The 23,249-nt window shown below is 49.1% G+C and overlaps 1 protein-coding gene across 8 annotated transcripts in view; it reads right to left on the bottom strand.

Moving 5' to 3' along the window:
- CAMTA1 (calmodulin binding transcription activator 1) overlaps positions 1-23,183 on the bottom strand; it is a 235,428-nt gene extending 212,245 nt beyond the window's left edge. For 7 of the 8 annotated variants that reach the window (XM_066334262.1, XM_066334263.1, XM_066334269.1 and 4 more), the window contains exons 1-2: positions 23,156-23,183; positions 19,661-19,754 (exon numbers count right to left, since the gene is read on the bottom strand). In XM_066334262.1, coding sequence (XP_066190359.1) covers positions 19,661-19,727 — 67 coding nt within the window. In that variant the 5' untranslated portion in view covers positions 19,728-19,754; positions 23,156-23,183. Of the gene's footprint in view, positions 1-9,516; positions 9,650-19,660; positions 19,755-23,155 lie in introns of those variants that run through there. The other variant, XM_066334266.1, reaches the window with a different exon arrangement.
- Positions 23,184-23,249: the final 66 nt, after the last annotated feature.

The raw sequence follows: 23,249 nt of genomic DNA, 5'->3' as shown, positions 1-23,249 counted from the left end.
AGCTCAGAAAGTAAACGTAGTTCCTCAACATGAGAGTGAGGAAGAAGGATGGAAATTTTCCTATCTCACCATGCCCAAGGGTCTCAAAGGCAGAAATACTAAATAATACAAAATTATTCTTTTTTATTGCTATATATGTAGAAGGTGCATCAATTCCCCTTAAAAGACCCAAGTCCCAAAAAGCCCTGCAATCCCACACCAGCCTGCAGCAGTCCCAGCAACAGCACCTTGAAGATGTATCTCTAACACCATCAAAAGAATAAGAGCACCCACGAAATGCATGTGTTTATCAACCAAATCAGTCCCCAAACTGGAGCAGCAGCATAACCAAGACCAGCCACAATGCAGAACTTTATCAGTTTTCCCTCCAAACACACCACATCTCTGTTGTCCTCCACCAGTCTCATGCATCCCATGACAGATGCTGGGCAATTCTACACAAACAGTATAGTTATTCACTGGCATTTTACCCTACAAAATTAATTTATAGCCATTTCCCACTTGGAAATGTACAGAAAAAGGATATTAACTTCATTTTACACATCTAATCATTTTATGTCATAAAACACATGCCAGCACTATGATAAAACTCCTCTGCAATTCCATATGACACAGACATTCCCTGTGACCTGCAGTGAACCCGACAGAGCCTGGCCCACAATCATTCTTAGAAATTACTAGGGAATTGCAGAGACTTCACACCAGCAGCCAGACATCCCTGGTATTCTTAAAGCTTGATTAGACTCTTGGATGTGTCAAGTTCAACAATATACATGCTGTTAAATCAACTGCTCGTGCAAGCCCAGCAGATGAGTTTACAAGATAAGCAGCGATGTGTATGATAAACGTGAGCTGCTCTGTAATTTACGAGTCCTGCGCGCTCCCTGAGTTAGTGGGAACTTTACAGTGAGACTGTGTGGGACTAAATCAACAGGGCTGCCACTTCCCAACTTCTTCCTGGGCAAGGAGCAGCCAAGCAGAACAGATCTCTGCTGGACTGCTAAAGAAATCAGGGAGAGGACGCTCTCTATAACCCTATTCCAGGATTTATATTTGGATATTGAGTATTTCAGACCACAGCTCTCAGCCTTTTTGGCCACATCCCTTCCCCAGACAATGCTGTGCACGTATGACACTATTTCCCTGCACTCGGGCCACTCAAAGCCTCACAGACACCCAAGTTGTGATACCTGAGGTATCCACAAGAACACAACTTGCCCGTGGCAAAGACCAGAGCCAGGCAGGTCTGTCATGCCAGCAGCTCCCAGCCATTTCCAGATCCACCACCCAATACAGCCAATACTCACTTCACACTCTCTGCATTCATTTTACACCATCTCCATTCCTCATTCAAAACACTGCATTGCTCTACATTCAATTCATTAAGGCGCAAAGTATTTTACAGCACACATTATTGCTTTTATCAGCCAAACTACATCCCAGTTACATCTCATCAGCTTATTTTCCATGGGCACATTTTAATTGACATTAATTGTATTACTTCCCCTTACCTCCGTATCAGTCAAGCCCTCTATCACTCATTCCATTATTTTGCAGGGCTGGCAGACCTCTAATTATTCAGCTCGTTTTATTAACTTTCTTCCATTGTCATCAATTATCAGTATTATTAATCCAGAAAGTGCCTATGGATAATAGAGCCCTTTAAAATGTTTTGGTAGAAGTTGTCAGAACTTGCTGACACTAAACCTTCCAACTCCTGTTGTTAGCATCTCCCACCTTCTGTTATTACCGCAATGGAAGGTCATTCTCACCATCCTGTAACACGACTACATCTCACGGATGCCTCCCTTTTCTGCATTTAGCAATGGCATTTCCTCACTCTAAAAAATCCCCTGTGTGAAAAAAAATTGCCTCCTGCCTCGATCCAACCGGCTTTTCATTATGGTCTCCTCAAGCCATGTGGTCAGAACATACAACCATCAAGGTACAGGATGCAAATCCTAAATCCAGTGACCTCTAAACCAGGTCTGACCTTGGCAAAGGATCAAATCAGCCAACCAGCTATGAGAGTGAAGAACCCATAGCCCCAAACAATGTACACACATTGAATTCAAAACTTGTTTCTCAGCCCTCTGGAATCACACAATGTATTCCCACAGGAAGGAAAGCCCAGGGAAGCTGGGATCAGGAGTGGACAGGAGAACTGCTCACCCAGTGGCACTGAGGGTACTGGTGGAATGAGAGTTCCTGTTCTTCCAAATGAACCATCACTTTCCTGGTCCTGTTCCTCACAAATAACACCATGACATCTTTAGGGAGGTGGAACAGCCCCTCTCCCACTCATGCTATCCCCTGGCTTGAATCAAATCCTCCACTGCCAGTGCAGCTGACGAGCCCATCCACCACCATGGGGACTCTTGGTGAAGGCAAAGGAACAAGGGTCCACATTGCTCTGCAGCTCCACTCATCCAGCAGCACAGGCAGAGCACCCAGCAGGCAAACTCCTCCATTTATCACCAACTAAAATTTCCTTGGTAGCTAAAAACAGGAGCTCCAACCTCCCAGCACTGATTTGGTTTTACTGTGCAAATCCAGATTTTTACTTGAACTTTCTCCTCATTTATTTTTCCACAGGTGCAACTAACAACACCAAGATCTGCAAATACATCCAGTGTCAATAAAAAGTGTCTGTGCAAGCAGAGCCACACTGGCACAGGGAGGATTTGCCAGTAAAGCTCGATCAACACAGGGGTTTTTAGTGCAGAGCTGGCCACAGCTCAAAAATGTTTCCCAAGGCAGGCACAGCCACAGCTGAGAACTCAAGTAAGGAAACTATAGACTAAAATATAGCAGCCCACAATGTGTCCTGTTATAATTCAGGATGAAAATGCAAAATTTAAGTTCCATTAGCAATTTTCAAGATTACTTATTAGCAAACCAGAAACTCATGTAGAATTAAGAAAGTGTAAGTATTATAAAGTTCATGGAAAGTTCCACATTAATTATACCACATAAACCCTTCGTCATTTTATGGGTTTCTTCATGCTCCTTGCACTTTATCCTCCCAAGGGATGCACCATGGGCCATAAAACTTTAAAGTGCACAACAGCAAATCACAGAGACTCTGTGCTCTACCCCCCACTCTCCAAACAACCCCCTACCCCCTTTTCTTTTTCTTTAACTGGTGTTTAAATCTTTGGTGATCCAGGAGGTGAATTTAGACCTAGAGCCCCATTAACTGCCACAGTTTGCCTATATAACATGTAATTGAAAAATAAAGAAATGGCCAAAAGGATGTTGATCAGCTGCTGATTTGCAGACAAGTCTATACTGGAAATAAGTAATACAAGTAAGCTATAAACTCACAAACACAAGTTTTATAAACCCATTATTATGAAATAATAACTTAGGGCTGGCCATCTCTTTAACTACCTCAAGAGAAGGCAGAGGTGCCTAAACATTACAAATGGGCACTTTAGTACAAAAAAATACTAAAATCCCAGTATCATCCTTGTTTGGGAAAGGGGCAGGCATCCAGCTGATCCCACCACCACTGAGCAACCACTGAGGTGGCAGAGATGCAGCTCTAGAGTGCACAAGTGGCACCACAAAAACAGTGCACAGAGGCCACCATAGTCACCCAGTCAGTTGCTGACCTCCAGACACAGACAAATCCAGCAAACTCCTTCTGGAAGAAATAAATGGAAAGAGTTACTCCAGATACAAACAATTCCAAGATTGCCATGCTATTTCTCACAGTTAAACTTCAATCCAGACATCTTCCATCCAGAAACAAGCAGCAACAGAAGCAAACCCAACAGCTCTTGGTCTGTTTGCTAGAAATATTTGTATGATTACAGTAGTAAATCTCTTGGCAACAAAAACAGATTTCTAAGTATTAATCAAGGGTGGCTAAGAGAAGATAACCAGGTCCAGCTCTGCAGTGCTGCTGCCTCAGCAGGGCTCTGCTGGATGCCAGCACTCGGGCAGACACTGGCTGAGGAAATGCGCTCCCAATCCTCCAGCATGGGATGCACCCTCCCTGAGTGGAGGACACTAGGAAAGACTAAGCAGTTCAGGCAAAGATAAAAAATGTACAACAGGAGCAAGAGGCCAACACAAACCAGTATGTGTATGGCCATGACTGCTGCCTGCATGGAATAGGTGAGGAAGGAAAAAACCCAGAAAGAATGAGGAAGGAATCAGAGGAATGGCAGCAGCATGAAAGACGAGCAACAAAATCATTTTCCTCTAGAAGTTACTGAATCTAGCCTTACTGTCTTAGAATATTTGTTATAACTGCTTTGTTGCTATGACGAACTCTACAAACAATTCTAAGACCATAAGAAACACAAATATAGCTAAAGCTGCTCCTGCGCATCAGTGGCCCAGTTCTCCCCACCAGTAATGTGCTACTCCCAAGTGCCTTTGTCCTTTTCACATAGCAGAAAGTTTCTTGACATTTTTTAACTAAATTCAGTGTGAACACCAGTTAGGTAAAACTGCAAATGGTGCATTTTGGGGAAGAGTTGAGAGGCAAATTTTCCCTAATGAAGACCCACACACTCGCTGAGGGCTGGGTGACACAATCAGCTGTTTATCTCTCATGCCATAATCTTATAGCACCCTGCACAACACTCCCGAGTGCACTTTCCCCCACCAGCAAAACAAGCTCCTCTTTCTCTCTTCCACCTAGGCAGCCTCCAAGCACCTGCTTATGGAGCAAGAGGAGAATGCCTTTACAGTCAGAAGGTGCACACAAGGACCTACCCTGAAAGCAAACTTTGGGAGAGTTCAAACAGAGCAGTCACTTCAGCCACTCCTGCAGCCCCTCATGGTCATGCCTTTCACCTCTTGGCTGCTCAATCTGACAAGTGCACCAGAACGATTAAACCATGGCTCACCATCACCAACAACGCTTTGGTTGAGACTTTATCAATTCCTTCACTCCCTTGGTTTTCACTAATATTACATCACCAAACTCAGTGGTAAGCCAAGCAGTGGTGGGTATTACTATCCAGGTCTAGCAAAAAACAAACCATCTCTTTATTCAGTTTCCAATACTACAGATGTTCTCAACACTACAACACATTTCCCAGAAGTCCTGGAGTACTGGCTAAGGCTGGGGCAGTCACTTATTCCGACCCGACGTGCTGGCTGCCACCAGCCACAGACATTTTCACTTCTTTCTCTTCATACCAGAAGGAGTTTGAGTTTGGAAACCTACCTGGAGGGCTGGCTGGAAAAACCCAGCCTGCTGAACCAAGTGTGTGATGTGAGCAGAAGGACAGCAAGCTCTCCATGTCCAGTGAGAGGAGAGTTTGCTCTCCTTCACCCAGTGCCAGGACTGCTCCTCAGCACGGAGTGGCCTGGGAATGGGGCAGGTGCTGCTCCCCAAAGGACTGGGGCTAAGACAGGCACCAGCACTCGCATGCAAACCTGCCCTTCCAAACCCAGGGGGTTTAACACGGCACTAACACAGGGCTGCCAGGAGCCAAGGAAGGTGAAAACAGGACACAAACTGAGGGGAGAAAACCACAAAGCGAAAACTCAGCAAGGTGTGGAAGCGGAAGCCAGGGAACACCGAAGCTGCAGGAAGCTGCTGGAAGCACTGCATTTCAATTAAGCAGCCCGGTATTCCACAAGCACTCCATCCAGCCTTGCTTCACTCCCTGGCAATGTTTGGGTTTGTCGGTTGGGGTTTTTCCCCTTCAGACACATGTGGTTTATTGAAACAGAGACAGAGGGACGCTGAAAAAGAAAGGTCACATTCCAGCTCCCTCTTCCTGAAGGCTATCGGACAGAGGGAGGATAGCTACCGCTCCTTCCTCCAATGACATCCACCTTTGTAAGGAGGTCTTTATAAGAACCATTTAAGACCACCAGTAATGTAAGGTGAGCACTGAGTCTTTAAATACTAAATTTAAAGTTATCTGTTTTAACCATACTTCTACATCACCGTTTCACCACATCGTTTTCTGATACAGAAAATGAAATCTGAGTTAATACACCTCCAGGAAGGTTTCCTAGATATGTAGTTTTAACACTAACACAAATAAACCAAAAGTCTTTAAGGCAAAGTAATTGTGAAAATCATTAACAGGAAGAGATATGGAATTAAATTTAAAAACTAGAGTTTTAAACAGGCTCTAAACCTTACTTCTGGAATAACATGATCATAATACCAAAAGTACTCAAAAAACTGACCTCACAAACATATAGTTCCAACTGTTTGGAAAAAGGGAATGAATACCACTCCCTGAACTCGTCCTGCTGGCTGACAGCCCACGGAGAGGATCTAGAAACTTCACCAGGAGACAGTTTGCTTTCAATTCTGACAACAGAAATTTTGGTAAAATCCCAGTGCTGAGATTCAGCAAAAATTCTGGGGCAAGGAGTGGACCGGGCCGAGCATCAAATGCTGCCTCCTCCCCGCAGCAGTCCAATTCTGCAGCACACAACCCTGGCCATCAGCACACCATAAGTTCAGGTTTGTTTAAGTAATAAACCTTAGGTAACACTTCTGCCGAGAGAAGAAAATATTTGCTGTTTAACAGCCAAATAGGGAATGTTTTGCTTTCAAAAGTCTGTAGTTCCCCAAATAGTCCCTCCAAAGCCAGTAACATCTGAGGCTCCACTTGCCCTCTTCAGTCACCCCACACCACCAGCAGCCTCAGCTCAGGAGCTGCAGGGAGAAACACCACCTCCTCCTGCCATCCCACCTATGACCCTGCCTCAACTAACACACAGAAAATTCAACAAAACGGCACGTAACAGAACAACAAAAAGTGCACAGCAAAATGCCGGGCCCCTGCGCCAGCCGCACACAGAACACGCGGGCACTACTCTCTGCAAGGCTCTCGGTTATAGACGTACCTGGCTGTGAGAACACAAAATTAAAAAGGCTGTCTGTCTACATTCTTCCCTCATTGAACTTTAAATTAGAAAAATAAAGTTTTTAAAAGGATACCCCCCTTAGCACCCCCTGATCAAGTTCAGAGCTGTCACAGCTGCCAAGATGGCACCGCCAAGGGTCAGTCCTCCCGGCTCAGCTCAGATGCACAAAACGCAGCAGGAACTACAAAACCCACAAATCCTCTGCTGTAGGATGGCAAGAACCGCTCGGTCACTGAACCAGCTTCATCCTGCCCGAGGAAACCAGAAAAGAGGAAACTCACCCGAGTTCTCCAAGCCGTGGAACTCTCTCCTGCAGCCAGGGAACAGCAGCGCCAGCCTCATTCCAAACCTCAACTCCCGCCAGGGATATCTCCCGCTGCTCACGGGGCACAAGAAGCCCCGATGGCAGCTCGGCAGGGAGCTCCAAGGCCAGGCAGGTCTGCAGAGCCGTGTGCTGCTGCTCAGAGGCTCGTCCCTGCTGGGGAGATGGAGCAGGCAGCTCCCCAATGAAAACGGCGCTGCTCCGCAGCCGGTCCGCGAGCTGCCATTTACATCTGCCTCTAACTCACTGAAGTAACTAAAATCTAAAGCAACTTGTGTTCTCTCCCCCAGCACCTGCACTAGTGATGAAGCACTCTGCTTGAATCACGTCTTAAAAGCATCCCCATTTAAGTTTCTAACAGGTGGAGTTTTAGGTTTAAGGAATGAATGGTTTATATGTCGTCTCCTTGAAAATCCACCGCAAAAGTAGGTCAGCGGGGGAGCAGCTCTGTGACTTCGTAGGAGAACACCCCGGGCGCCGGTGCCGAGCCGGGGTTGCTCCGCTCCCACCTCCGCGACGCTTTTTACCCGAGCTCTGCATGGGTACAGAGCAGAGGGAGCGCCGGCCCAGCCAGCGGAGACGCCGGACGGCAGCTCCTGCACAGCCCTAAACACGGCTCCCGACTCCATCTCTTCAGCAAAGACACACCTCACCCGCCCCTTGAAACCAACTATCGAGACCAAACATGACAAAAGTTGCAGTAAATATAACAATCGGAAAGGACAAGTTACCTTCCCAGTCAGGGAGCACTGACCTGCCTGGTCCGTAGAGCCGCAGCCTCTCGGGGCTGAGCACACTGAAACCTGTGCTTCACACAGGAAAAATCCATCGTACGTTGGAACGGGAAGCCCGAAAAGCGACTCGAACCCGACTGTGCTTTGGTGACTATATTGTCACCCCAAGAGAACCAAAACGTCACAATCTGAGCCAGGAAGTCCAGGTGAATGCTCACTCTCTCCTCGCTAACACCCCTGTTAGCCAGGTGGCATTTCACTACTTCAGTGCAGTTAATCATGTACTTCAACCAAGTGAGAAAAGAATGAAGCGTTTTTCAGACCAGAGAAAGGAAAGATCGAACTAATAGATTTGGGAGCATCAAAGAGATTAGGAAAGGTGAAGCCAACAACACTCAAAATCACCTCTACTACGTAAATTTTAGATTTTTGCACAGCATATGAATTTCACGGCGCAATCAAAACCCAAACCTATGCCCAAGGGGGGTTCTACAGCCACCAAGAAACAACCCAAAAAATATATTCCCAAAGCAATCTGAGGAAAAAAAAAATCCAGACAAAAGGTGGGATAAGAGCCCTTGTAGTCTATGATGGGGTTTCCCAGTAAAGAATGCAAATAGGTTGCAGGCGAGGATGTACATCTGCTGTGGCGGATAAAGAAAAAAAAAAAAATCCCTATTACTTACAACTAAACACCGTTCCTTGAGGTGCTGAGCTACAACCAGGCCAATCCCTGGGGTGCTGGCATGCTCAACCGGATTTAGGCAGGGGATGTGAACCCGCTCTCCTCCGCTCTCTCCTCCCGCCCCTGTAAAATGGAGGCGCCGACACCGGTACCGGCCGCGACCATACGGCCGGCGGGGTCTAGGGTAGCCCCGCTGCCCGAGCCGGCCGGGACAAACTTAACTCAAATAACGGGAAATATCTAACCCGCCTCCCTCCGAAGCCGAGCCACGGCCCCGCTCCCGCCGGGCCGGGGGCAGGAGCAGCGGCGGCGGAGCGGCGCTTCCCCCTTGCGGACGCGCCGGCCCCGCTCCCGCCGCGCCGGCAACTTTCGTCCTCAGTCGGGCGCCCGGGGCTCCCGGCGGGGCCGGGCCCGCGCCGCGCTCACCTTCGCGCCCGCCGCTCCGCCCGCCTCCGGCCCGCCCGCGGCGCGGAGGCCCCGGTCTGGCGGGGCCGCGGCCGAGGCCACCCAGCTTCCGACGGGCGCGCGCCCGCGAGGCACGTGCGCCGCCGCCGCGGGGGGGGCGGCGGGGGCGGCCCGGCCCGGCCGCGGCGAGAGGCGGCCCCGCGCCGGCCGCGCCGCCGGGGCCTCCATGTTGGCGGCGGGCGGGCACGTGCCGGCGGGCGGCGGGAGGCGGGACCGTGCCCGGCCCGGCCCGGCCGCCGCGGCCCCCGCGCCACGCGGCCTTCCTGCCGCACATGGCCCGCCCGCAGGCCCGACCCGGCCGGCCCCGCGGGGGCGCCGACGCCGCAAACTTCGCGCCGCGCGGCCCGGCCTGTGCCGCCGCCACCGCCCCGCGGCGGGGCCGTGGCGGGGGGCGGGGGCGGCCCGGCGGGCAGGCCCGGCGCGGGGCGGGGGCGGCCCGGCCGCGTTCTCACCTTCCGGCTTGTTTTCGGCGGCCATTTCCCCTCCGCGCGCCACATCCTCCTCCGCCTCCTCGCGACCGGGACCAGGCGCGCGCCGCCTCCTCCCGCGCCGCCGCCGGCCCGGTCGCCCCGCGCGCACCGCGCACGCCCCGCGCCGCCCATTGGTCAATCCGCCGCACTGACATCCCAGGCGGCCAATCGTGGCAGGCCGGGGGCGGGTCCCTGGAGGGGATGGGCGCGATGGACACTGCCTCCCGCCAATGGCAGTACGGCACCGCTTCAGTGGCACGCGCCTCAGCCATTCAGCGACGGCGCTGGGCGGGCGAGAGGGGGCGGGACGGAACGCGTGATCGACGGCCGCACCAGCCACTGGAGGGACGAGGGCGCGCAGCTGACGGCCACCGGGGCCAATCGCCCCGCGGGGAAGGCGGGACTAAGCGGCTGACGCACGGCACCGCGCACGCCGGCGGCCAACGAGCAGCGCCGTCCGCCAGAATGACGGCGCGTAGCACCAATGGTAGGCGCGGCCCGGCCGGCCGGCAGCTGGCCCGGCCCCGCCCATTGGCTGCGCGCGGCCCCGGCGGGCACCGCCCCCCCCCGCGCCCGGTGACCCCAAACAAAGGCGGCGATTGGCGCGGCCGCCAGTCCCCGCCCGGCGGGGCCGCCCCGCCCCGTGCACCGGAGCCGAGGCTGCACCGGGAGCGCCAAGTTACCCCCGTCGGGACGCCCCGGGGCCGTCTTGTGAGAGGCGCCACCTGCGACCCGCGTTTGTCACCGCCCTCAGTAACGCCGGTGCGGAACCGGCGTGTCCCGGCCAGAGGGTCTGCCCGGCCGGGCTGGTCCCAGCGCTTCCGGGAGGGACGGTGGTGCCGAGCCCTAGAGCGGAGGAGAACCCTCCGGGCGGGGAGCAGCTCCCGGGCTCTACTCCCTTTCTAAAGTGGCGGACGGAGCCCGGAGCTGTTTCCCTGCCCTGACCTGCGGCCCCGAGGCTGTAAAGGTTATTTCCCCATTTTTCAGTACCGCTGAATATTCGGGATGCTGTAGGCCCTCCTCCCCAGCCGCAGCGTTCCCGGGGTGCAGAGCACGATGCTCGAGTGAAACAGGCGTTCTTGGCACTTTGCAGGGAGATGAGGATTTGTGATTTGCAGAGAGAACCAAGTTACGGTGGCCAACGAGATGTTACAGGCTTGAGAGAGTCCTGCCCATCCCTGGACACAGTTTGGGAGACAGTGTCACAGATCCCACTCATACACTGTTGTGAAGGGCTCCCACGACGTCAAGGAAATCACTCTGTCCTCAAAACTGACATGTCCCAAGAAGTGGCATGTTCTAGCCTGGCTGAGTCTGCCCCATGTCTGTCAAAGCTTGATGAGCACAGGCACTTCAGCCTCTTCGAGCAGAGCCCTGCAGAACTGGACCACATCTAATGCCTGCACAATGCAAACAAAGACTGCAACGGTTGTTTCCTTTGATGTGTGTGACTAAACACACAAAAAGGATATTTTCCCTTAGATCCTCCTGGCAGCAGAACTTCTTTAAAAAGACCTGTTGGTGCTTTGGCTTTGCTAAGGACCGAAGCTGTTTCTGAGCCCAGACGAAAGGATGGTGTGATGGGCCTCTTCTAAGACAGAAGAAAGGAAAATTCCTTTTTCCTATTTTCAGCAGCTGCTAATCTCATGGAGCGTGAAAGGCACATTGATGAAGAGGCTCCAGAATGACAGGCTCACTCCCGATGGTCAGAAAGCTCATCTGGTACAGGGTCCTATAAATACCCACAAATACTAATGCAGCCACAGCTAAGACAGTTGTTTCCTTGAGCACTTCAAAATATGCTGCAAATGGAAACTCTTCTAGTTGCCACACTGGCAAAGAGCTACCATTTTCTTGATGCATTCTAGGGAATTTATGTCTCTCCTTGGTTATTCTTCCAAGGCGATCCTTATGCTTAGCAGAGACATGAGGTAGCCATACAGCTGTTATACTTCATGGCTTGCATTATAGCAAAAGATATTGTCAGACTAATGGAGGCACCCCTTGGTGCTGAGGGACAGGAAGCAACTTCCTGATGCAAGTCACAGGCCTTTGGTCGATGCCTCAGAGGCGTGGAGGGCCAGTCCATGCTGAATTCTTCCCCAGCACTCCCCTCAGAGTGGCAGGTGCTGGAGCTCCTATGGACAGACCTGTCTTGCCACCTCTTCTTCAGCAAGGAATGGGCACCTGGCTTAGCCAAGGAGCACAGCCTGCAGTGCTTCTGCCCTGAGCCAGCTCACCTCCAGCCCCTCTAACATCAGGCTGGCATTCCCACGTGGCTTGAGCTCCCATGTGGGTATCCAGGCAAGACCAAGTAGTGAAAAGAGGTGAGAGAAATGACGAGTCCAACACAGCTCCTCCAATTAAACACAGCTCCTCACTCTGATACCAAGCACAGAGATGCTGGAGAGCTGTTGGGTTTGTTTTTGCAGCCTCCCATGCTCGTGGCAGAACTCACGCTGCTCCCTGCAAACACACAGCAACTGCTACCACAAACAGCCTTCCTGTTCCTGCCAGGGAAACTGGCACAACCGCTCATTCCAGTCACAGCCCTCGCTGCAGTATTCACTGACACCCTTTGGACAGGTAACCACGGGGACTCTACATGGGTCACATCACCCTGACATCACCCACAAACTAAATGAAATGCCAAGTCAGCTCTGTGCACACACACGAGTGTACATCTGTCTCTTCCCCCCAAGGCTTGAGCAGTTCCTTCTGCCCTTCTATGGCTCATTAAAGCAACAAGGTCCATGTTCAGAGGGACAAGGTTGTTCAGGACACTGCCTGCCTTTCCTTGGCCTGCACAGCCTGGGAACATGGGAAGTGCTGCCACACAAGTTGGGAACAGCTCTACTGCCAGGACTAACACAACCACCCTGACTCCTGACTCCACAGGAGAGTACCCTGCTCTATCAGGTGTCCTTGGGAGCACTGCCTGGCTTTCTAGATCCTTCCTGGTCTGTCAAGACAATAAGAATTTGTGTGGATGAGGATGAATAAAGGATTTTTAAAGGGTTACTGAAGCAGTGTATGAAGTCTGCTCCATCTAGCTAATGAACTTGTTCTCCTCCTCAACATGAGATTTTCTACCAGGAGACAAACCTCTAGTGAACTGAATCTCCCACACCTGAAATTACCTAATGTTAGGTGTTATTTCTATACACACAGGTTACTACAGCATTACACAGGTAATGTGTACACACAGGTTACTACAGCAGTGTGACCTGTGTAATATCAGAGATACCAAATGGGGATTTTTTTCATCCAGTATGCCAGCAAAGCTCCAAATATTTTCATTCAACTCCTGTGCAAAAAAATGATAAGAAAGAAGCCATTTGAATTGAAGTGCTGCTGGTATCTTTGAAGTTTCCCAGCTCCCACTGTTTAAAACTCAGTCCAATTGCTCTTAAGGCACAGAGGCACTGAACCACACAAGACTTTGTGCATGGATGGTGTGGGATAAACTTGCTTGCTGTTACCTTTCCAGGGGCACCTGCACAGAGCAACCTCCAGCTGATAAGCAGCAAGAGAGAAGATGTGCCAGGAGTTTGTGCACTCTGAATCATGAATAATTTTTATCAGCACACTGATAAAAGCTGCTGCTATGGTGGTGTTTGGTGTCTGGGTTGGTTTCAATAGAAAGGAGGTGAAATATCAAGTTCTTTTAAAATTCTTAATTGTCAGTCCATGGCAGATGTGGGTCTGGCTTGGTTAATTGGGTTAATGTGATTATTTGGCATACTGAGCTATATGCAGAAGTAAAACTGTTAAGAATATATTCAAATATCCTGTTATGGATATTCAGCAAATTACACATCAGCGTTGCTATGGCAAGCAGCACAAAGGAAAACAGTTCAGACAGGTTTAATAGCCATAATGACAACGCTGAAACCCCATTTTTTGTGAATTGTTTGCAAAAAGTTACTTCATGATTTAGAAGCAAGGAATGCCAAGTGTTTTCACAAAAATACTCTCACAAGTGTGAGAAGAGATGATTAGAAAAACCTCACGTGATAGAAATGAATTGGTTTTGCCCTTTTTACTCTCTCCATATACAGAATCTAAAGGTGTTTCTTCTAGGAATAAACCCAAGACTTAACCCAATCAATGTGTGTGGACAAACCCACTCTTACAACATGTCACTGCATTTGGTGGTATACTACTGCCAATTCCTAGGTTTAGCAAAAACAGGTAAATATTCCAAAAAGTGCACTTCTTCCAAAAGGTTCTCCGAACAAGTATACTCCACCTAATGCTCTGCCACCCAAGTCCAATATTATGTGGGGAAGTTGAAGACAATATACATTTACAGGAACTAAGCATACTGGACACAGAAGGAGGTCGAGCTCAGTCATGTTCTACACTATGGGCTTTGGATCCATTGTTCTTGCCATTCCTTCTGCAGTTCTAAGTCTATTTGTTTCCCTCAGAAATATAATGACTACGCTCAAATCATCTCTAGTTAAACTCTGCTGGCTACAGGCTAAAATGAAGTGCAACTCCAATGTCCCAGCCCCTTTAATAGACTCTTTGAGGAAAGATGTTTTGCTGTGCAAAGCCCCATAAAGAGTTTGTGGATATTTAAACCAGTAGCCTCAACACAAAACACAGCATCTACCTGTTTAACCAAGAACAGGACCAACAATTCAGTTGCTCTAGAGGGGCACCAGCTCCAGGTGGGAAACCCGAGGGGCTGCAGTGCTGGAGCCTCGGTCATTCCAGCACAGTGTCACACAGCTCCAGAAGGACTGACACGGGTGCCAAGGGCCAGCCTTTGCTGCAGGGAGCAGCTGTCCCACCATGCCCACACTCTGCCCCTGCAGCCCTTGGCCTTTGCTCCCTGTGAGACAGCCTGGGGTCTGCCTTCACTTTGCTCCCAGCACCCCATGGCACTAAGAAAGTAACAGTCATTTTGCCCTAATATACTGCCATAAGCCAGTTAGAGGAGAAAAAAAAAATGAAATATGAGGTAAATTAAAGCTTCCAACTAAGGGGATTTACCAGTAAGTCACCATAAAATTCAGATAATTTATTTTTTCAATTCTGCAGCAACTTTCTCCAATTCATTTGGATTAGCTATTAGAAATTATGTCTCAAAAATTAAAGAAAATGTCTATTGACCACTATATCAAATTCTAATTTTAGCCAGGGAAAAAAAGAATAATTAGGTTGTGATTTACTCTGGTAGTCAACTTACATTAACAATTTTCCCCCATGTTTATGTAATTCTGGCAAAATCAAATAATATATACAGTGCTCATAAATGCTGTGCTAGATTTAGTAAAGACAATTTCCTACACTACATCCAGGACATTTCTCTTTGCTTTCTGTTCTAATAAGACAATCGAGTTGTTCTGTGTAAGGAGGGAATATGATTGTCATGCGTGTCCTCCTCGGTTGGAATTTTAGTGCAGTCTTCAATAAGGGTCATGGAAGGATTAGTTTTCTAATTTTTTTTTAAGCTGTCATCTTCCTGTAACAAGCTGTATAGCGTGCCTGCTCTCTGGGAATGGTTTACCCCACACTGTCACCCTTCTTCCCAGGGAGAAAGTGTAAATCCTGCAAACTCTCAGTGCCAGAAGCCATCATGCAGTGTTGGCTCTGCAGTGGATGCACAGTTCCCAGCTCAGCACGAGTGAATTTGGGATTGGATCTCTAGCCACAGCTGGAACAAATGGGGAAGGATGTTTAAGATCCCTAAAGTTATACTCCTAAAGTTGTGTTCCTGCTTTTAAATAAATATCTTTTCCAGCTCCTCTGGAATTGGACAGCTGTCTACATTAACTGAGTAAGTAGTGAAGTGGGAGCCAAACCAGTCACCAAGGTATGAAACTGTCAGCCTCAGGCCCTGAGAACAGGAGAATGAGTAATGGAAGACAACAAAGGAAGAACAATAGAAGAACCAAAGGAAGTAGAACTGGTGATGGTAACAGAGGCAGAAGGTGCTCAAAGTCATATGGATTTCAGAACTAGAAGCCAGAGGCAAATTCAAATTTACCTGAGTCAGTTTGCTCAGACAGCACCACTCCAGCACTGCCCTTTGCCCAAAAACCCATCCTGGCACTTCTGAACCAAGTCTGTCCTGTGATTCCCTCAGGAAGCATCATTAACACACAGAGCACTCAAGCAAGCTTTCAATTAAAAAGCATCATTGCTGAAAGCATTATCCCAAATCTTTAAAGGACTCCATCCCGATTGGGCTCTGCCATGTCATAAATTCACAATGAGAAGGGAACTTCCCTGACTTTCCATATCATTATTTATGAATAGGTGAACGAAATGAAAGAGTAATCCCAGTGTTACAAACACGAGTCACTCGTACTTTGCTCCCCCAGTGGCACCATGGCAGAGCAGCTGCTCCAGTTCTCTTGGGGTGGCCCAACACAAACCCTTCTGCTCTGTCAGCAAGGGGACACAACACTTCTTTTAAGCAAAAATGATTGGTTTAATATTTTCTCACTAGTTTTAGCCACAGAGCAGTTTCTTTCTAGGTCTGCCTAAACCTCATCTAACCTTTAAGACTATTCTTTCCCATGTGACCCATGAGAGTTGCACGAAATGAGAAATATATCCAAACAGCAGCTGCAGAAAATACACAGAAATAACTCGTTTTCACTGAGATGGGTTCATTTGTGAGTTCTGACTTTCCCCTGAACTTCCTCCCCTGAAGGACTGGAACAGTAATACCAGTACAATAATACTTTTTCTCCTGAAGTGGAGTAAATCAGTTCCTCACTCTCAGTAGTGAAGTGAAAATTAAGATGAAAAGGAGTATAGAATGCAGAAAACCCCTATTACTCCAGAATAATAGAATTTGCTGCTGATCCTCAGTTGCTAAGACGGGCACGTCAATTATTTATAGAACTCAGAGTGTGAAATATGAAGTATTTCAGCCTGGGACACCACAAAGGTAAAACCAGGAACACAATCCTGTCAGCATTGGCAGACAAGGACAGAATAGGCAAGCACAGAATATTTCTACACAGATTACCCTTTTTATTGAACTACAAATTGCAAGAGGTCTCTATGAAGTGCCACTTTCAGTGTTAAGTGAGCTGCATCCTCCTTTTGACAGTGTCAGTCTGTATTTAATGTTTATTTAACATTTATCTAAAGGGCCATTTCTGCCAGGGAAACAATGTACAGTAAGTTAGCATAACTTCACCTGAATATTTACAGGAAGCCCAGGATCTTCTCCTGGATCTGTGTTTACGTCCATCAACAGCCTGTCACACACACTGTAAAACCTGTTCCATGACCGAACTTTGCCAATAATTTTCACAATCAAAATTCCAATTTATGTTCTCAGTAGTGGTACCAAAATTTATCTGCACAAAAGTGCTTGTATAGTTTATAGCAAGTTCATTGGGAGCAAGTATCTGGATTAAAACTCCCAGGGTTGCAGTGAAATGTTGTTCATAGCTTATCTGAGGAACTAATAGGTATTATTCAAAAACATCCACAATTTCTTGGGGAAAAACCCAAAGCAAACCAAATAAAACCCCTCAGATAAAATCAGAAAACCCTGGAGCCCCAACTTCTAGTAACAGCATTGATACATGACACGGCCTTGCTAAAACACTTTGGTGGGTCCATGGAATATTCTACCTCAAATCAAGTATTTCAAAGCTGGAATTTTAATTGCATCTCCTCCTCTTGCCTTGCCTCCAACTCTGAGGGCAAGAGCTTCAAATACAGTGACTAAGAAATTACAGAAAGGGACTAGCACCGAATTTTCAGATCAAAGGATACAGAGTGATTCACCTTCCTTTCCTGACTGCTTTGGAGATGTGGGCTAAACAACAACAGTCAGGTTCTCTGAAAAGCTCCACCTCAGTAAAAGAACTTGCATCAACAGTGAGGCTACAGGACCCCAAACAATGTGACTCTCACTTAGACAGGCTCCCTCACTCAAGAGCTCTGTCTGTCAGCCCATGTCACCAGAGGGGTGACACACACCACCCTGCACTGCTGCCAGTGCTCACCGATGCCAGCGTTTGCAGGACAACCAGCAGATCAGAACACATATTGCCCATTGCTCTCCTGCAACTGACAGCCTGAATGCTGACACAACCAAGGGAAAAAACAAAAAACCACAAGCTAGCCCAGCAGGCTACTGTCTGTCCCCAGGGTCACACCAAATACCACGTGCTGAAAGGAAGCAGAAGCAGCCAGGACTTGGCAGCACCTAAAGCACAACGCCTGCAGAAGTGATTGTGCTGATGCCAAATCTGGTCCTTTTGGAGCTTTCCAGCCACTGCTGAGCGGACAGCACGTGTTGCAATGCTGGAGCTGGCAATGGCAGTGCTGAGCACAGCTAGTGGCCACTGGCCACCTTAAAGCACCAGCACCATGCCACTGCCCTGAGCCAATGTTTAGTAAAATAATGCACCTACCGAGCTCTAAAAACCACAGAAAAATATTGAAAAGCCTTCCTGTTCCACGTTTCACCTGGTCTTGTGGGTGCTGTAGCCACCACAGCTCTGTGCTGGCTGGGCACCAGGGCCCCAGCCAGGGACTAGGAGGAATAAGGAATGGCTACATGACCTGGCTCTGGGGAATCAGCACTCCTGTGGGGACACAGCTCCTGCCAGCACTGGCTGTTCTCCAGTTTTACAGATTCAAAGCTCTCCAGACTGATGGTGAAGAATTTTGAAACCCAAAGAGTGTAACAGATTCACATCTAAGCTTATGGAAATAGCTGAAAAATACATCAACCACCTTCACATGCACATATGCAGAAACACGACTAACAAAACTACTAGATCTCCCAAAATCAGGATTGACAACAACAGAAACTTGCTAATTACTATTTTAAGTATCCTTAAATTCTCATCTCTGGTGCTAGTAAACTAAAAATTATATAATCATAGATTTGAACTGTAGAACAGCTTACACAAATCAGGACCATTCCAAAAAAGTCAATCAGTATTTCAGAGTATATTTAGCTGATATTTTGAACAAAGAGCTCTGTCCATGACAGACTCATGTCATATAGGGCTGGAGGGCTCCAAGCAGACCAAGAGCTCTGGCTGGCCAAATGGCATGAACATTTGAACTACAGGGAATTCCTCCCTGATTGCTGTTTTGAAAACAACACTCCAGCAGAAACTATTTTTTATACGTATCAACCCATTAGATAGTTCTGACAAGATCCTGTGCTTGCTCCAGAAACACCCTGTGTCTCACACAGCAGCTGCTGGAGAGAGATGAGAGACAGGGACAACAGGCAGATCATCACTGCAAACCTGGAACACTTGCAAGGAGAACATTTGCTTTTGACTTTTGGAGGACTTAAGTCAGCCTGCACAAACAAGCATGAAAATATCCCAAGGAGAGCTACATGACTAATGATGAGTTTCTTGCTCCTCATCAGTTGCTTCAGCCACTTCTGCTGCCACTGGATGAGCGTAACAAGGCCTTTCTACTGCATGGTGCTCTGCAGGTATGACTAAATCTGCTTCTTACCTCCCCGAGTCCCCAGGTAGACTATCACGCCTCCATTACACAGAGAATTTTGCAGAATGAAAGAGCCAATAAGGCGGCTTTCCTCTGGGCATCTCAACAGCATTATCACAAAATGCAGTAAAAGGCATTAGAGTAGCAGAGAGCAACTCAGCCCTGTCAGAGGCACCTGTTTGCAGAACACTCCCAACACTGCAGCCAGGTGCACCCACCTGGGCTCACAGCCACAGCAGGAACAGGCCACAGCTGGCTGACTGACCCTCTGGAGCACGACACTGGCTGCAAATGGACTGGCCCAGTGCAGCTCTCATGTCTGGTTTTGCCCTCAGCACAACCACGGCAGCAGAGGCGTGGAGCAACTGGAGCTGGGAGGGCAGGGAGAACTGCTGCACCCGCCAGCACACACATGCAGGGACAGGGTGGAAAGGACAAGTCACATGGGTTTTAGGTAGAGAATGATGCGACTTTGGGGAAAACCCGAGCAGAGAGAGCAGGTCAGGAGTGAGAGGCGGCACTGGGGCTTCATGCAAAGTGGAGGAGGAGGGAATTCAGAACACTGAGCTCCGGTTTGAGGGGGTGTGCCGTTTGCCTCGTGAGGAAAGGTACCCCACAAAGTCCCACAGGCTCTGAAATGCACTCAATTAGCTGTTCCTTTTACCTTTTTGTTCTACCCAGCATTTCTTCAAGAGCACTGTCATCTCTGGCTTTGGCATCCTACTCATCATCTATGAATTCATGTTGCCGTTTCCTCCCTGAAAGGAAAAATCCCATAGTCAGTCATTTGCTACAAAGAGGAAAGGACAAATCTGACAGTATTTTTGCCACTTTTAAAGTTCAAAGACCACCTTGCTCCTTGAGCAGACAACACTGCAGTTGTGCTCTTGGCTATTGATGTCATTCAGCCATGATCAATCAGTGTGTGCTCACCCCAGAAACTTACCCTCAATTTACCTGTAAACAGCTGAAAAGCTGTCAGTGCCCCAGCCCTGTCTGGAGAGAAGGAGCAGGGCAATGTCTCGCTCAGACCAAAAAAATTCCCAACAACAAGAGAGACTTCTGCCAGGCAATTATCTTTATTTTACTTTAAAACATTCTGAAAGGGCTAATCTATATGAAAGAGAAGCAGTATAAGACTGAGAAAGCATGTTTAATGTTAGGGAAGCCTTCACATCACATGAACTAAATTAAAAATAAGACTAAACACAAGTGTACAAAGCAGAGACAAAAAAAAAATCAATTTTCTCAAAGACATAACATAAGGGACTCCCACAGGGGCCGGCAAATTCTGGAAGGGAGAAAGAGATTATATTTTATGGGAAGAGATTCAATAAGCATTCTTTTCCCATAAAGCTAGTGATGGAGGATTGTCACTGCTCCATAGACACCCTGTGCACATTTCAGGACAACAGTAACAGGAAATCAATAGCACCTTTTATACGTGCAAAGACATTATCTCTCTGGACTCCTAATACTAACAAATGGGGCCAAGACAGACCTTTACTAGAATTTAGCAGTCAGCATTACTCTGGCTGAGAACAGAGGGCAGGATGCTGGTCTACACCCTTAGACTTTTAGATTTATTTTTTTTAAAACTAACTCTGCTCAGAGCATCACCCTCGAGTAGCACTCAGGAGCCCCCAGTGACAGTACATCTCAGGTGTAAGGCTGCTGGGCCCTGGCACTGTCATCCCATCTCACAGACATCCCCTCCAGCTGATGCTGTAGTCATTACAGGCAGGAGCTTTGTCACAGGGTAATTTGACAGCTTTGACAAGCTCGGCTGAATTTATGCCACTTTCTAGTTTTTCCCTCCATTGAGCTGCAGTGGAACTAAAGTTGGTATTACGAAAACCACTCCACGAGGGCACAGGTTTCCAGCACTGACTGTGATCCCAGTCACTGAGAGAATCTGCCACACTGGGCCCTGCACAGTGTCCCCTGCCACCCTCAGGGACAGGGAGGGCAGCTCCATCCAGCCCACTTGCAAGAGGAGATTCCACGATGGAGGTGTGTGGTACCTCTGGCTCTACCACACCAGAGGTGAATCACCACTAAGTAAGGCTACTCACAGCTTACTAGAGAGCACTGAAGCAGCAGCCAACAGTGTCACAGGTCACAATGCATCCCCAGCTAAATCCAGGATCTGAGTCCCGGGAGCTGCTTCTCCTACTGCAGGGACTGTGTCCCACACAGCACTATAAAACTTCCACCTGCAAGTTCCAATATGGGAAGAGGAATATTGCAGCCCAAGCCAAACCTTGGCAAGTCAGTAAAGCATAAACATACTTTTCTTTTTTCTTTCTTTCTTTTTCTTTTTCCCATCATATTGCTTTTTGCCATAGATGTTAAATTTTCTCTGTTATAATGCAGGGTTTTAAAAGAGCTCTCTCTACATCCTTAGAAAGCACAGTTCATATTTAGCTCCCTAAACTCGTATTTCTCTCTTCCTATATTTCCCTGCCAAGATGTGACACCTGTGGAACGTTCCCAGAAAATTCCCCTGAATCATCTGTGATGTAAGGGAACAGCAGCCAGTGTTGGCAACAAGCAGCTGGGTCTTTTAGGAAAGCGTTAGATCAATCTGGTGAGGGGAAGGATCCCCAGTAACTCTGGCACTAACATCCCCAAGGACCAAAGCGCTCCCAAATCAGTTAGAAAAAAGAGCATAATTACGACAGGACCAAAACCCATGGGAAATAGTGTTGCCATGGCAAGTGACATCCTCACAACTCGAATCTCCTTTGCATTCTCGCACAGACTCAATGACTCCTAAACCACGTGGGGGGAAAAAAAATCTGTCTAGCAGGTGGGTTCATTAAGGAAAAGCAGTGCTAGAAGGTGTAGAAGGTGCTTCCCTGCAGAACCGACCCATTTCCACATGGTTTCTCAGAAAGGGAGCCTTTGTGCACCTCTTGTTCCAAGCATTACATCTCACTCACCAGGAGTACAGAGGAACTGCTATAACACAATCAATACTTCCTTGTTAACTACCCTTGTATCAGAAACAAAAACTTATTAAATATTAAAACACTGCTGTTTTCAAATAAAAGTTACGTGAAGATAAAATCCAAAGCAGACTAGCTGAGTTTTGAAATGGGAATGTGGTTCCAGCTTCACGCTGGGCTGCGCTGGTGTTAATGAGTGGTCTTTCAAACATTCCCTTTTACAGAGGCAGTACCCAAAAACCACTCCAGCATCCCCACACACTTATCAGATCCAGCCACTGGGCAACATCCACACATGAACAGGAAAGGCCTTAGTTTTCTTCCTGACAGCCTTATCACAGCATTAATGCCCAGCGTGTCTGCCAGCACGCTTTGAACCAGGTTCACGTTAACGGAGCGGCTGGGCAGCCCTTTTGCTAAAAGCTCTGCGCGCTTCGGGGGCATTTCCCTTCCATTCCGGTACTGCTCGGGCCTGGGGAGTCAACCCGCTATCAGCGAGGGCAGCACAGCGCGAACCCCAGGGCCGTGTTCTCTCCGCCGACAGCCAAAGCAGCGCTACTGATGGAAGGGAAGGTGTTCCAGATACACCGGTGACAAACGAGCTCTGCCCACGGTGCGCCCCTGGCAGCCGCGCTGTGCCCGCGGCTCTGACATCGCGGAGCTCAGCCGGGCTCGCCTTCGGGCGCCGTGCAGGCGGGTCTGCCCCGGGACCCTCCGCCGCACCGGGCTGCCGGGCTTCCCGCTGTCCTCCGCCGGAGCCGGCACTCGCTCTCGATAGTGACAGCACGGTTTGGAAATCGCCCTCTCGTTACGGGGGACAGAGGCCTCGTGGCACCGTCTGCACCTACAGGTCCCGTCAGTGACCGGAGAGAGCTCTTTAGGCAGGTACCGAGGGGAGCCCTGCAGCACCGGGACGTGAAGCAGGAGAGGAACCGGGGACGGGCACGGGCGGCCGCGGTCGCCCTCCCTCCCGCTGTCCCCCGGGAGCGGGGCGTACGGAGGCCCTGAGCACCCACGGCACCGCCACAGCCGCCGCTGGGGCACGGAGCGACCGTACCGGCAAGGACGCGTCAGAGCGCCGGGGCTAAGAACGAAGGGAGCGTGGCCGGAGCGGAGCGGAGCTCGGCAGAGAAGGTCGGCGCCGCTCGGTGCCGCTCGGTGCCGGCCCGCGCTCCCCCGCTCGCTCCCTCAGTCCCTCCCTCACTCACCCCTCACCGCCGCCGCCGCCGCCTCCCGCCTCGCGCGCCGCGCACTCGAACGCGCACGCGCCCGGGCCGCGCGACCGCGGGGAGGGCTCGGGAG

This window comes from Sylvia atricapilla, chromosome 22 (assembly GCF_009819655.1).
Source record: "Sylvia atricapilla isolate bSylAtr1 chromosome 22, bSylAtr1.pri, whole genome shotgun sequence".
Lineage (NCBI taxonomy): Eukaryota > Metazoa > Chordata > Aves > Passeriformes > Sylviidae > Sylvia > Sylvia atricapilla.
Note: the sequence above shows the minus strand (reverse complement) of the source record. Positions and strands in the feature narration are given on the sequence as shown.